The sequence below is a fragment of the Syngnathus scovelli genome, chromosome 1 (assembly GCF_024217435.2).
Source record: "Syngnathus scovelli strain Florida chromosome 1, RoL_Ssco_1.2, whole genome shotgun sequence".
In the NCBI taxonomy this organism is placed as follows: Eukaryota; Metazoa; Chordata; class Actinopteri; order Syngnathiformes; family Syngnathidae; genus Syngnathus; species Syngnathus scovelli.
In genome coordinates, this window is record NC_090847.1 from 13,259,626 (window position 1) to 13,273,824 (window position 14,199).

General features: G+C 45.8%; 1 protein-coding gene across 4 annotated transcripts; it reads left to right on the forward strand.

Moving 5' to 3' along the window:
- The first annotated feature begins 3,070 nt into the window (after positions 1 to 3,070).
- On the forward strand, positions 3,071 to 13,904 carry LOC125993717 (E3 ubiquitin-protein ligase RNF38). Of its 4 annotated transcripts, none has more exons than XM_049762542.1 (13): positions 3,071 to 3,408; positions 3,829 to 4,235; positions 8,318 to 8,367; positions 8,487 to 8,668; positions 10,280 to 10,697; positions 10,769 to 10,909; positions 11,040 to 11,231; positions 11,649 to 11,810; positions 11,890 to 11,993; positions 12,130 to 12,211; positions 12,296 to 12,417; positions 12,619 to 12,718; positions 13,070 to 13,904. In XM_049762542.1, the coding sequence occupies exons 2-13, from the start codon at positions 3,947 to 3,949 to the stop codon at positions 13,130 to 13,132; spliced, it is 1,905 nt and encodes a 634-aa protein (XP_049618499.1). In that variant the 5' UTR covers positions 3,071 to 3,408; positions 3,829 to 3,946; the 3' UTR covers positions 13,133 to 13,904. The 4 variants fall into 4 exon arrangements, with proteins under 4 accessions (XP_049618499.1, XP_049618510.1, XP_049618521.1 ...); XM_049762553.1 differs by having other exon boundaries at positions 3,941 to 4,235; XM_049762564.1 differs by lacking the exon at positions 3,071 to 3,408 and adding an exon at positions 6,666 to 6,890 and having other exon boundaries at positions 4,087 to 4,235.
- The last annotated feature ends 295 nt before the right edge of the window (positions 13,905 to 14,199 follow it).

Below are 14,199 nucleotides of genomic sequence, written 5' to 3' on the forward strand. Positions count from 1 at the left end.
TGTATCCGAGATCTCGTTCTTTCGGTCACGACCCATAGCTCGTGACCATAGGTGAGGGTAGGAGCGTAAATCGACCGGTAAATTGAGAGCTTTGCCTTTTGGCTCAGCTCTCTCTTCACCACAACGGACCGGTACAGGGTCCGCATTACTGCCGACGCTGCACCGATCCGCCTGTCGATCTCACGCTCCATCCTCCCCTCACTCGTGAACAAGACTCCAAGATACTTGAACTCCTCCACTTGGGGCAGGATCTCATCCCCGATCCGGAGAGGGCATTCCACCCTTTTCCGATCGAGGACCATGGACTCAGATTTGGAGGTGCTGACCCTCATCCCGACCGCTTCACACTCGGCTGCGAACCGTTCCAGCGAGAGCTGGAGATCACGGCCTGAAGAAGCCAACAGCACCACGTCATCTGCAAAAAGCAGAGACGCGATGCTGAGGTCCCCAAACCGGACCCCCTCAACGCCTCGGCTGCGCCTAGAAATTCTGTCCATAAATATTATGAACAGAATCGGTGACAAAGGGCAGCCTTGGCGGAGTCCAACCCTCACTGGGAACGAATCCGACTTACTGCCGGAAATGCGGACCAGACTCTGGCATCGGTGATACAGGGACCGAACCGCCCTTATCAGTTGGCTCAGCACCCCGTACTCCCGAAGCACCCTCCACAGAACCTCCCGAGGGACACGGTCGAACGCCTTCTCCAAGTCCACAAAACACATGTGGACTGGTTGGGCAAACTCCCATGCACCCTCGAGGATCCTGCCGAGGGTGTAGAGCTGGTCCACTGTTCCACGGCCAGGACGAAAGCCACACTGCTCCTCCTGAATCCGAGGTTCGACCTCCCGACGGACCCTCCTCTCCAGCACCCCTGAATAGACCTTACCAGGGAGGCTGAGGAGTGTGATTCCCCTGTAATTGGAACACACCCTCCGGTCCCCCTTCTTAAAGAGGGGAACCACCACCCCAGTCTGCCAATCCAGAGGCACTGTCCCCGATGTCCACGCAACGTTGTAGAGGCGTGTCAGCCATGACAGCCCCACAACATCCAGAGCCTTTAAGAACTCCGGGCGGATCTCATCCACCCCCGGGGCCTTGCCACCGAGGAGTTTTTTAACTACCTCAGTGACTTCGACCCCAGAGATTGGAGAATCCGCCTCAGAGTCTCTAGGCCCTGCTTCCTCAATGGAAGGCGTGTAGGTGGAATTGAGGAGGTCTTCGAAGTATTCTCCCCACCGACTCACGACGTCCCGAGTCGAGGTCAGCAGCACGCCATCCCCACTGTAAACAGTGTTGACGTTGCACTGCTTCCCCCTCCTGAGACGCCGGATGGTGGACCAGAATTTCCTCGAAGCCGTCCGAAAGTCATTCTCCATGGCCTCACCGAACTCCTCCCACGCCCGGGTTTTTGCCTCAGCAACCGCCGAAGCCGCGTTCCGCTTGGCCATCCGGTACCTGTCAGCTGCCTCCGGAGTCCCGCAGGCCAAAACGGCCCGATAGGACTCCTTCTTCAGCTTGACGGCATTCCTTACCGCCGGTGTCCACCAGCGGGTTCGGGGGTTGCCGCCACGACAGGCACCAACGACCTTACGGCCACAGCTCCGGTCGGCCGCCTCAACAATGGAGGCGCGGAACATGGTCCACTCAGACTCAATGTCCCCCGCCTCCCCCGGGACGTGGGAAAAGCTCTGCCGGAGGTGGGAGTTGAAGCTCTTCCTGACAGGAGATTCTGCCAGACGTTCCCAGCAGACCCTCACAGAGCGTTTGGGTCTGCCAGGTCGGACCGGCATCTTCCCCCACCATCGGAGCCAACCCACCACCAGGTGGTGATCAGTTGACAGCTCCGCCCCTCTCTTCACCCGAGTGTCCAAAACATGCGGCCGCAAATCCGATGACACGACTACAAAGTCGATCATCGAACTGCGGCCTAGGGTGTCCTGGTGCCAAGTGCACACATGGACACCCTTATGTTTGAACATGGTGTTCATTATTGAAAATCCGTGTCGAGCACAGAAGTCCAACAATAGAACACCGCTCGGGTTCAGATCAGGGGGGCCGTTCCTCCCAATCACGCCCTTCCAGGTCTCACTGTCATTGCCCACGTGAGCATTGAAGTCACCCAGTAGAACGATAGAGTCCCCAGAAGGAGCGCTCTCCAGCACTTCCTCCAGGGACCCCAAGAAGGGTGGGTACTCTGAGCTGCTGTTTGGTGCATAGACACAAACAACAGTCAGGACCCGTCCCCCCACCCGAAGGCGGAGGGAGGCTACCCTCTCGTTCACCGGGGTGAACCCCAATGTGCAGGCGCCCAGCCGGGGGGCAATAAGTATACCCACACCTGCTCGACGCCTCTCACCGTGGGCAACTCCAGAGTGGAAGAGAGTCCAGCCCCTCTCGAGAGGGCTTGTACCGGAACCCAAACTGTGTGTGGAGGCTAGTCCGACTATATCTAGTCGGAATCTTTCTGCCTCACACACCAGCTCGGGCTCCTTTCCAGCCAGAGAGGTGACATTCCATGTCCCAAGAGCCAGCTTCTGCAGCCGGGGATCAGACCGCCAAGGTCCCCGCCTTTGGCTGCCGCCCAGCTCACATTGCACCCGACCCCTTCGGCCCCTCCCACAGGTGGTGAGCCCATGGGAAGGGGGACCCACGTTTCCATTTCGGGCTATGCCCGGCCGGGCCCCATTTTTTATTATTTATTTATATTAATATATTTATTTATATTTATTTATTTATTATTTTTCATGCTCGAAATGGCAACACGAAATCCATCGCGTTTTACTAGTACAGTTACTACCGTAGTATTGCTGGTTTGAAGCTGCTGAATTATTAATGAGCTGGGCAAGTGCCTGCAAGAGTGCCAGGCATTAGTAATCGAAATTGCAAACAAGGTTATATTTGAACTCAACCATCGTACCACTTTGTCGCATTTATTGTATTTCCGTGCACACTTTAATAAAATAACTTTAATGTGCAGTCGATTAATCTCAAAACGAGGCAAGTATGCGTTATGTAATGTTTCAGGGATCGATTGAGAGTAACTGAACATAGTATAAAAATCCCATTGATTGATCTCCACTACACTCCCTGCTGACCGGAGAAAACATTTGATAGCGAACCCAAGGAGGGGAATTAATTAACGCGAAAAAACGTTCATATTTCCCCATTTTGGTGCCCTTGGACGAACGCGGTCTGAAGAAGTCCACCCAGAAGCACCGTTTGTCGGCCTTACGTCGACATAACACGGCGTTTAGTGTCCACTTAACGTCGACACGGTTGGACTTGTTTTCCCCATCGCAGCCTGCTTCCTGTTAGCTTGTGCTAGCTTAGGGGAACCGACATTATGCTAATGAACGTGCCAGTATAGTTTGCCATCGCAAAGGGGTGGAACTGCACCGCGATCGGGTAGGTTGATCGGATCGTCTAATTCAAAACCTAAAAGTTAATGCGACAATAGTGTGACAGTTCGCTCTCGGTGGTTCTAATGTTTGTTGCTAACCCGCTGTAGCTTAGCCATGTTGATTCAGTGAGGGCTTTAACTCGTCCTGTAAAGATATATGTACAAGAAATCTAGCTTATATCGGACACGAGTTAGTTGGTAAAAAACCAAATGAGTTGACTTTGTGTGTAATTTTTAGTAGTTACAGTCGGCATCAGTGCTAATCTTTTGGGACAAAAAAAAAAAAAGACAATAGAAAGTGTATTTTTGTTTGGTCCGGTTTGTGTTTGTAGTCATTAGTTTTGGATGTTGAAGTGCAAGATTTCCGGTTAAAATTCCCATTTTAGTACTACTTTCGGAATAAGACCATCTTCCACGCTAACTAGCTTTCAAGCAAGAGTGGGAAGCTGTCTGACGAGGGAGGTTCCATTCCTCTTTTGAGTCTCTCGCCTACTTTTCTACCACCACCACCGTCGCCGCCCTCCTCGTCCGCTCCAGCCAACCATGGACCCCCCGAGGACACGCTCACGGTCTCGGTCTGGCTTCTATCATTTTGCCGTGAGCAACCCCGCTGGAGGTAACGGCGGCGGTAACGCGCTCGGTAACGGGAGCATGATGAGCGCCGGAGGAGGGGGAGGAGGAATGAGCTTCCCGCAGCAGAGCAACGCGGGTTGGGCACCGCATCACGGCGGCCGCGGCGGCTATCCGGAGAACCACCACCAGCAGCAGCAGCCGGGCACTTACCTGCCCGCAGGGGCGCAGCGTCACGGAGCTCACCGGCACCCTGGAAACGGTAAGTGGCGTGGGCCTGTTTGAAACACCATTACATTCGTCTTTGATAGGGGTGAGGACGGCTATTACCAAGCATCCTTTGGGCTTCATCGAGGAGCTGTGGTTCGAACAAAAACCCTTTGTGTGTTATAAAGGACGTTTGTCCACTGTTTGCACTCACCTCAACAGCTCAGTGAGATCCAGTGCGGTGGTTCTATATTACAACCTATGCTCTTACAACGATAATATTGATTTTATTTGACATGTTTGTTCATTAGGTTAGCACTAATTTGCATGTTGTAGGATTGCACCACATCTAACATGAGACATTTGCTCCCCTCAGCTGATTAGTTAAACATTTTGTGCAAGTCTCAATAGTGTTATATAACTATAAGAATTTAAGTCTATCCCAATTTGAAAAAAAAAAAAATACCATTTCTCACTGACAATGTCAATTAAAAAAAAAAACACATCTCACAAATACCCATGATATCGTTCCTCTTGTTTTCAAAATCTGAGCTATGACTTTAGTAATGAGGCAGTGAGCTCAAGTATATAAAAACCTGCAGTTGGAAATAAGCAAACCTTCTTGAAGCGGTTTACTGTCCAAATAAAGAGTTCGTCGCTGTTTATTTAAAATCACGTAGCTTTGCCATAAAGACAATTACATGTGTATTTTCAAACAAGTATATCACTTTGCTATAAAGGTAGCTTGCTTAATGCCAACACCTAAATGAAAACACCATAGACGGGCTAATCAATAGCATCGTGTCTCAGTGATATAACCCTTTAAGCCAGTGTTTCTCAAGCTTTATTGAGCCAGGGCACAAATTTCACATTGGAAGAAAAAAATCATGGTGCCCAAATTTGCAAAACCTTTAACAAAAAGTGGATATACAGGTTAATTATGCATCATCAATCACCTAGTCAGTGGAAGAGCATTACTTTGTTTTTCCTGTTACTATATGTGACTGTCATTGATAAATTAACAAATAGCCATGTACTACTAAAGAGTGACTGGTGCCAAGTGTGGCAGTATGTCTGTCAAGGGCCCTTGCCCATAAGCAAAGTAAAGTCAATTGCAGGTAAAATTTTTGCCATTTTCTTTATATTATATTCAACTATCTCCTGACTTTGTCTTTAGAAATAACAATTTATGAAGTGCTCCTGAATAAAATACTAAAAAAAACCAAAAACATGACAATTCTTTAGGGGTGTGAGGTAGGGCTGGAAATATAATTTGAGATATGTGTTTTGAGTTATGAAGCGGGTCACAAATGACTTGTTCCTGTGTTTCTCATGTATGTGGCCAGTGAGTGTATCTGTGTAAAAACGGGTGCTAAACTTTGACGTGCATGTAGTCCTTAGCCTGACAACTTTCTACAAACCTCAATTGTTTTCCTGCCGCATTAGGCATGAGCATAATTTTGCAAAAATTAACATGAAGTCTAACCGATTGTAATAGGTCTACATAGAGTATTTACAGTTTTCTTTATTTTAGTCGGAGAATAGTTTGCTCTTTCGCTGCTGTAGAACCAACCCTGATTTTTTATTTTTTTTACGAATGAAAGATTAATTTTAGGTTTACGTGACATCAGATTGAAAGTGATCCAAAATCATCAATCAAGAATTGATATTGAGTGTGTGAGCGGTTCACCCATAATAATCTGTAGGCCCCTTGAATTCATTAACACAATGCCATCCTAAAACTAACCGCCCCCTTTAAACTGTTTTGTGGCAGCTACACTGATCAAAACAAAACCGTCCTCATGCTCCCCCTCAGCGTGGAATCTTAGATGGTGAGCCAATGTTCCACAGTCGGAGGCGTGACATGTCACTTAATAGTGTCGGCGTGCGCCATTCCGACTGTCCCTATTACACATTTGCTGCTGCAGGCTTCACAGAGTCCTGTTTTGTCTGCTTGTTTGCATTTCACTGACATGCATTGCAAGACAATGTTTAAGAAGCAACCGTTGTCAGTTAAGACTTCAAATTAGGACCGCTTTGTTGTCTCATTGCAGCTCGAAACCGATGAAAATAAACTAATACTGGCTGCGGCAATCAAACAAAAGGCCCTTTGGTCATGGATCACATTTTTTTAACACTTATCCACTGCAGACATATCTTATGAACATTACTGTGTTTTCCCAAATTATTAGGTCGCAGAATGTTGTCAATTCTACAGGGTTCCTGCAAGCATCTATTATCTTAATCTGTGTAGGTCGTCATTAACAATGTCGCCTAAATCTGTACATTCAATTTATGCATCGCCTTACTTTTTATGCCCAACACAACGCAACACAACACAACAGTACTTTCAGCAGAAGGTCTATACTGTGCACTGGTTTAAGGAAAAGTTTAGTAATGAAATAATACATATAAAATGGAATCAATTGTGTTCTACTTCAACAGCACCGTTATTCTGACGAAATAAGCTTGTTTTCTCTCCAAGGCTTTAAAGATCTAGTTCTCCCCAAAATGCATGCGGGACAACGACCCAGCAAGCGCTAGAAGTCGATGGAGAAAGCTATGACGACGGCATGTTGCCTCCAGTGTCAGCTGCTCAGTCAGCCGTCTTTGCATCTGTTCTTCAGAGTCGCTAGCGGGGCGTCTTTGAGCCATCACTATCGCAGACATCACATGGCCCCAGAGTGGCTCTGCAAAGGACAACAAAGAGGTTGGGTGTGCTTTCAGATCTGTTGTTTCTGAGGGAGACATGGAATGGAGAGGAGGGGATCTCCCCCACCCCTTTTGGTGATGAGATTTTTTTCAGCCCTGCTTAAGCCAAAGTCTTGTCATCTGAAGGACGTCTTTTCATGCTGCATAAAATGTGTGTATGTGCTACTTCCAGATTGCACATGTGCCCTGTCAGATAAGCGGCTAGCCATATATTGTTTTTATTCAGAACAGATTTATCAAATTTCTTCGCTGTTTGTTGGTTATTTAGCCCAACCCAAGAGGTTTCTTTGCTGCACGTTTAGTTAACAGTATTTGGCAAAATTTTGATTTGATTGTAATGCATTGTTTTGAACAGAAAAATCATGCTTTTGAACTTTCAAACAACAACAACAAAAACACATTTATCAAAAACAAATATATTCAGCTCCTGCTGAAAACAGGAATGGAGGAAGTGGAAAATGTCCTTGCCTATGTGGTCAGTTTGGGAATTACAACGAACCAATCGTTGATGGAGGAGCAGAGTGTTGTTTTGGCCACAATGGCAGTTCTCCAGCATTTACTGCACTACAGATTTGTCCAGTGGATTCACCATTACTTTGTAAAGTTTGAGCTTTTTGGAACACTTACATTGAGTTTTAGTGTTTTTGCACTTGTCTGGCAGGCCGGCTCAAAGCTCTCCTTTCCCACCGCCAAACGTGTGGTTCTCCTTATAGACGTGCCCAAAATAAATCAAGCAAACTGCTGAACCTATGACCTCTGGGCTCGTCGGGATAATTTGTCAGTGAATAATTCATGAATCTTAATTACTTGATTCATTCAGGAGGCCAGCTATCCATGGACTTTCTTTTTGCCATTTGGTGTCCATCCAAATTAGATCTCTCTGTACTTCCCAGCAACATTCATATTTAAAGCTATATTTCAAGCTATTTTTTGTAAATTAACTCCGATCTATAAATTAAACCCAACAGCTGTTTCGGAGTGGGTTAAGAGCGCCACGTTTTTGTGGCACATTGTGCATTGGTTTGACAATTAATAAAGATAACAACCATAGCAGCATGTCACTATCCAAAGATTGGGAGAGAAGCGCCATACAGCGGCAGATGTTTTTGGTACTACATCAGAGGCAATGAAAGATCCAGAGTAGCGTTTTCCACAGAGAGCTTCCTCTGCTTTGTTTCAAGCCACCATTGAAAAAGCCTGTCAGACCAAAGAAGCACAACACTGATTGATTTACATCGATGCCCGTTTATACATGGGGTAACAGACCGATCACTGTTTCATATCCTTTGTGATCCTGCACAGGAAAATCAGATTGAGGCAGCCAGTTTGTCGTGCTGGCTCAACAAGCGTCTTGTGATGATGTTTTTCTCAGCATCATCTTATCTGATTATGTTGCCCCATTCTTTGCTTCTCTTTTGCCTGCAGGGGTGCTACACTTTCATCCAGATAATGTGTTCAATGAGGATCGAGACAAAGTAAGCCACGACACATTATTATTATTTTTTTAACACATTTTTTTTTCATTTACATTTGTTTTAATAATTTCGGCATTTTCCTGGACAACCACTACACTTTTTTGGTCCACTGTTTCCAGATGGAAGATAGCCCTAGCCCAAAAAGACAGCGTCTTTCTCAGCAGTCCATTTTAGATCTAAGCTCCGCCCCTTCCTCTACCCCTTCCTCTCCCATTCGTCCCTGGGAGCTCACCCCCAGTCGCAGGCCGCATGCCCACTATGCACCGGAGAGATGTCACACACCTGTCCGCAATCGAAGAAGGTAAGTACGCAACACGCTGGCATTTTTTTTTTTTTTTTTTTAAACAGATGCGTACCGTAATTTTCGGACTAAAAGTCGCTCCGGAATATAGGTCGCATTAGCCAAAAAATCCACAATAACGTGAAAAACATATATAAGTCGCTCCGGAGTATAAGTCGCACTTTGGGGGTAAATTTATTCGACAAAATCCAACACCAAGAACAGACATGAACGAGCAACAATAAGCTAAACGATAGGTATGCTAACGTGACAAACACAAACGAAGAGCTGAGAACGGGCCTGACGTAACATTCAAAGTTATTAAAAAAAAACTATTACATAACACGTTTATAAAACCATCTGTGTCACTCCAATTCATTAAATCCATCGATCGTCCTTTGTCAACAATGGGTGCACGCCGCTGACTGCGCTTGCACTTCTAAATATTCCACAGGCCCATATAACGGTGTATAAATTAGATATCAAATAACTATTACGTATATAAGCAATAATATTGTCGAACCATCTGTGCACTCTAAATCATTAAATCCATTGATCAAATTCCTCGTCCTTTGTCAACAACGCCGCGCGTGCGCCCTGTTGTCAGCCTCGTTGTTATTCCACAGATCTAGTATATAACTATATTGTAGCGTTAACAAAGTACAAGGAAAGACATGGGTTTGGTAAACGGATCTTTATTTAACAAAACCAACTTCCAGGCGTGTGGCGGCGTGGACTTCCAGCCACGGAGGTGGAAGAGAGATCCATAGAATAGGACCGGGCGTGCGAAAAAGCTATGACCGAGCCCCATCTACCGTCCCCGGACAGCCACCCGGCCGAGCGCTGGCCCCCGACTTCTATCCACGGAGGTGAAAGAGCTCTGTAGAGTAGGACCGGGCGTGCGTAAAAGCCATAATAGTTTTTCAAACCTTCTGTGTCACTCCAAATACTTAAATCCTTCAAACTCTTCGTCCTCCGTGTCACTTGGAAACAAAGCCGCTAATGATGCCGGTAGTACGTGGGGCCCTTCGTCATCTTCGTCATCCCGTGATCAATCTTTGTCCTTTTTGTAAACAACGGCCGCGCTGCTGACGTCACTTGAAATTCAAATTACAGTAATCCCTTGCTACATCGCGGTTTCACTTTTTTTTTTTTTTTTTTGGAACATTTTTGAAAAAATTCACATAAGTGGCCCCCCCACCCAAACTATGATCAAAAACACGACTTATAGTCCGAAAATTACGGTACATTTAATTTATGTCATAGAGGAAACCAAGCGATAATGAATCGTAATGTCTGACTGGAAAGAACTTTTCACCATGTGCTGTTGACCAACCCATTGAGTATGTGCTGCTACGGCGCAATGCGAAGGCTAGCAGCGCAGGAGGTTGGGTGCCTTTGAGGCACCTTGGTGCATCCAATAGGCACAATAGTGGCCAAACGATTTCAGAATGACAATGACATGAGTTTGATCTGGTGCAGCTGTCGATTCAAAAATACAATAAAAGTTTGCACATCCTATATTAAAGAGTCAATACACTAGTAAAATCAACATCTATTGGTTGATTTAGTGCTTCATATTTATCATAGGCAACAAAGAAGCTTATACCGCAAACTCTTCTTTCTTCTCAGCCCGCCAATGCGACGCCCTCGTGGTCGCAGAGACCGCCTGACACGTCATCACCACACACACAATCACCACCACCATTACAACAACAGCCATCACCACCCAAACAATCACCCTCACCACCACCACCACCACCATCATCACCACCTGCACTCCCACCATGGGCCGACCTCCGGCCACCAAGACGAAAACTACCGTCACTCAGCCCCCCCTCAGGGCTACCTGCCCTATGGCCAGCAGCCCCATAGAGGGCCCGGGTCCAGCATGGAAGAGCGCCAAGTTTACCACCCCCCAAACCCCTCCCCGAGACCCCTTCATCCGTCCTCAAACCTGTCCCCTCGACTGCTGCACCCTGCGGCACACCCACAGCACCCACACCCATCGCAGCAACAGAGTAGCGGGGTGTTGGACCTTCAGGAACAGGTGAGTGTAAATGACTGCTTTAATGGTTGTCAGACTGAACAATGGTTGCAATCCTTTTTCTCCATGTTCAGGGTTCAGCTCCGGTAACATATCCCGTGTCCCCCCCGGGGCCTCCGCCTGGTCTACCGCCTCGTTCAGCCCCGCAGCAAATCCCAGCATGCTCAGTCGTCTTCAGTGGACAGCACTATCCCGTCTGCAGTGTCGCTCCTCCTGTGAGTTTGTCCTGTATGGCAGCTATAGAACCTACACTTTCACAGTACAGTCTACATCTAGGCCTTTTTGCTTGGCTAGTTTTACTCACATACTGTCATTTGTATTCTGACCTCTCATAATTCTTGTCAGGTCCTGCAGACTTGCTCTGTGCAGCACCTCCCCATGCCCTACCCGTTCCCTTCCCTGCTATCCGGTGACCAAGCCTTTCTCCTCCCCCCACCTCCTCACCTCCCTCATCCTCCCACACATCTTTCCCACCATCCACCTCACCTGCCGCAGCCTGGACAGTTTGGACCCTACACGACACAGCAGGCCCGTTCAGTAAGTAGCAAAGAACAGTTTGGGGCTATAAAATTTCGATAATCTCTCCATGTTTGACCTTTGCAACCCATGAAGAAAGTCAGGAAGAAAAGTTGGTTATAATTTCAATCGTTTTGTGCTTATATGTGCCTATGTGATGGAACTCATGAGAACATTCTGGTGGTCGTTTGTGACCAATGCTTTTTTACTTAAACCACATGCATTTGACATACAACTTAGAAGATGGCATTTTGAAGAGAATATATAGTGTTTCACATACTCCAATCTTCTTTGGTCCCAATGATGATAGTCTCCGTACCAGTAAAGCAAAATAACACGAGCAAGCCTCATCAGTCTCAGCTTGTATGTAATAATGATCCATACAGTGTGTCAGTGCCGTAATATTAACACTTTTTTTACCCCATTTACCTCATCTAGCCTTTACAGAGGATAGAAAATGACGTGGAGCTGTTGGGAGAGCATCTGTCTTTGGGTGCAGGACTTCACTACCCTCCTGCCACCCACCCAGCCCTCACCCCACACTCCACACAGCTCCATTTCCTCTCCCATGAGCCAATGCCCCAGGAGTTCTTTGGAGTGGTGAGTCCTAAGACCAGTTAAAGTTTGCTGTTGAATGGAACAACATTAAGCCGATGGGCATATGCCAATTGTCTCCCAGTCCTACCCAAACTTAATCCCCCGTCGCCTCGCGGGCCGAAGGTACCGCTCGCAACAGCCGCTGCCGCCTTCGCCTTATCACCCCAGCCTCCTGCCTTACTTCCTGTGAGTTGATCTCCTTTTTCACTGAAAAAAACAGCTTCCATTTCTGAGAAAGCACACGCATTTTTATTGTGGTGTGAGGGTCATTTTAAAAAGGATAATAATAAATGTAGTTAACAGTTAAAAGTGTTCTCTGTAGATCAATGCTGCCTGTCCAGCCAACTGGCCCTGCAATCAGTCTTGAGTTGGATGTCGATGATGGAGAAGTGGAAAATTATGAGGTTTGTCGATAAGGCAGTTAAAAAAAACAAAACAAACAACGATAAAGTTTGTATTGAACCCCGAAGACTAATTTTCTGTTGCAGGCCCTCCTCAATCTTGCTGAGCGTCTTGGGGAGGCCAAACTCAGAGGACTTACCAAGGGCGACATTGAGCAGCTTCCTTCCTATCGCTTCAACCCAAACAACCATCAATCTGAACAAACACTGTAAATGCAGCCGCCAATGCATCACACCTCTTTAATAAATCATTAAATGTAACTTCTTTCAGTATATGATCATCACAAAAATAATTTTTGTTCTATGGCTTCCACTGATTTAAAGCATTCTCATAGATATACTCCTGTAGGAGCTCTTTCAAACACAATTTAGCACACCAAATTTGTTGTACTTTTGTTGTCATCACACAGGTGTGTGGTGTGTATGAGTGATTTTGAGTCCCGCCAACTGCTTCGAGTTCTACCCTGCAGCCACGAATTCCACGGCAAGTGTGTCGATAAATGGCTGAGGGTAAGTTTCTTTTCTGGACAACTGACACAAAAGAAAAGGGAATGAAACATCAACATCAAAATATTCAACCTAGTCATATATTTTCATCTAAGCAAAGTCCGCTACATTAACGCTAAAAGAAACAAAACTCCATGGACTACGTGAAGGGAATTGGCATAGATGTTACAGTATTTATCAATTTTCCAACATTTGGCACAAGGAGCAGCGATAAATACAAACAGAGCCTACAACAATACTCGCAAGCATATATTCTCACTGGGAATAACTAATACCACTGGAGATCAATTTGCAGTCCTTTAGGTGGCAGTAATTTTGAATACGGTGAACTAAACAGGTCATCTCGTTCTATAGGCCAACCGGACGTGTCCCATTTGCAGGGCTGACGCCTCCGAGGTCCAGAGAGATTCTGAGTGATCACATGATGCGCTACAATACAAATGAGACATTTTCAGCACTGCCTGCTCTGCCTCTTCCTCATCTGTTACATACATGTACATGATTGTATATGCACAGACAGACACAATTTCCTTCATTATTTCTATTTAAGTTGTGTGTGCCCAATGTTTATTTCTTTTTGACCGGCACAACCTTCCTACTTAATTACTCTGTTGATGTGTGCACCATAAGAGTCGACGTGTATTTTGGTCAGCTTTATTATGCAAGCCTCTAAAAGAGGATTGTGTGTGAGGTTTTTGTGGACATTTGAGCATGAACGTGCAGGTGTGCATGTGTGCCGAATGTATGTGTCAGAGTAAAGACTTGACGACTTCTCATGAGTGATTGGTAATATTCCATTTGTATGTTCCTGCACTATGGGTCTTTATGTATAATATAACAATGTGTATTAAGAAATTCCCTTTTCTTTAGTTTGACTTCAAGGGTCCATGGTGCCACTATTTAATCATTGTGTTTTTTTGATGGTCCTCATGAATTAGTGGTTATATTGACCATAATGAGTGACTGTCCTGCCTTGCATTTTACCTCATTCTTGTCTCCACCAGAGCTTCACAGCACTAAAAGTAAGCACATATTATGCATTTTCCCCCTTTTTTCTTTGTTTGAATGTTTGTGACTTTGCAGTGGCACATGTTATATAGATACTATATCTCACTATATAAATATGTATACTGTATAAATGTATGAATATCTGTATACCAAATAAAAGGCTTGATAAGAAGTTTTTAAACTTGGCCTTTGTTTTGGTTTGGTTTGGTTTTGGTTTGGTTTGGTTTGTCCCCCCCCCCCCTTCCCTTTCCTTTTTATTTAGGACAGTTATATTAGGGATCGAACCTTTTGTATGAAGGTAATCTAAGGCCCGAGGCTGCTGTTGTCCCAGTTTCCCAAATTTCTGACACTGACAATTTACTTACTTGAGCAATCTTACTTTTTTCATCCTGTGTCAATTAAATAAAATTTCATATTTATTTTCTTCTTTGGCGCCCTTCCCAAAGAAAGGTGATACTTTTGTCTTAGTGGTGCGC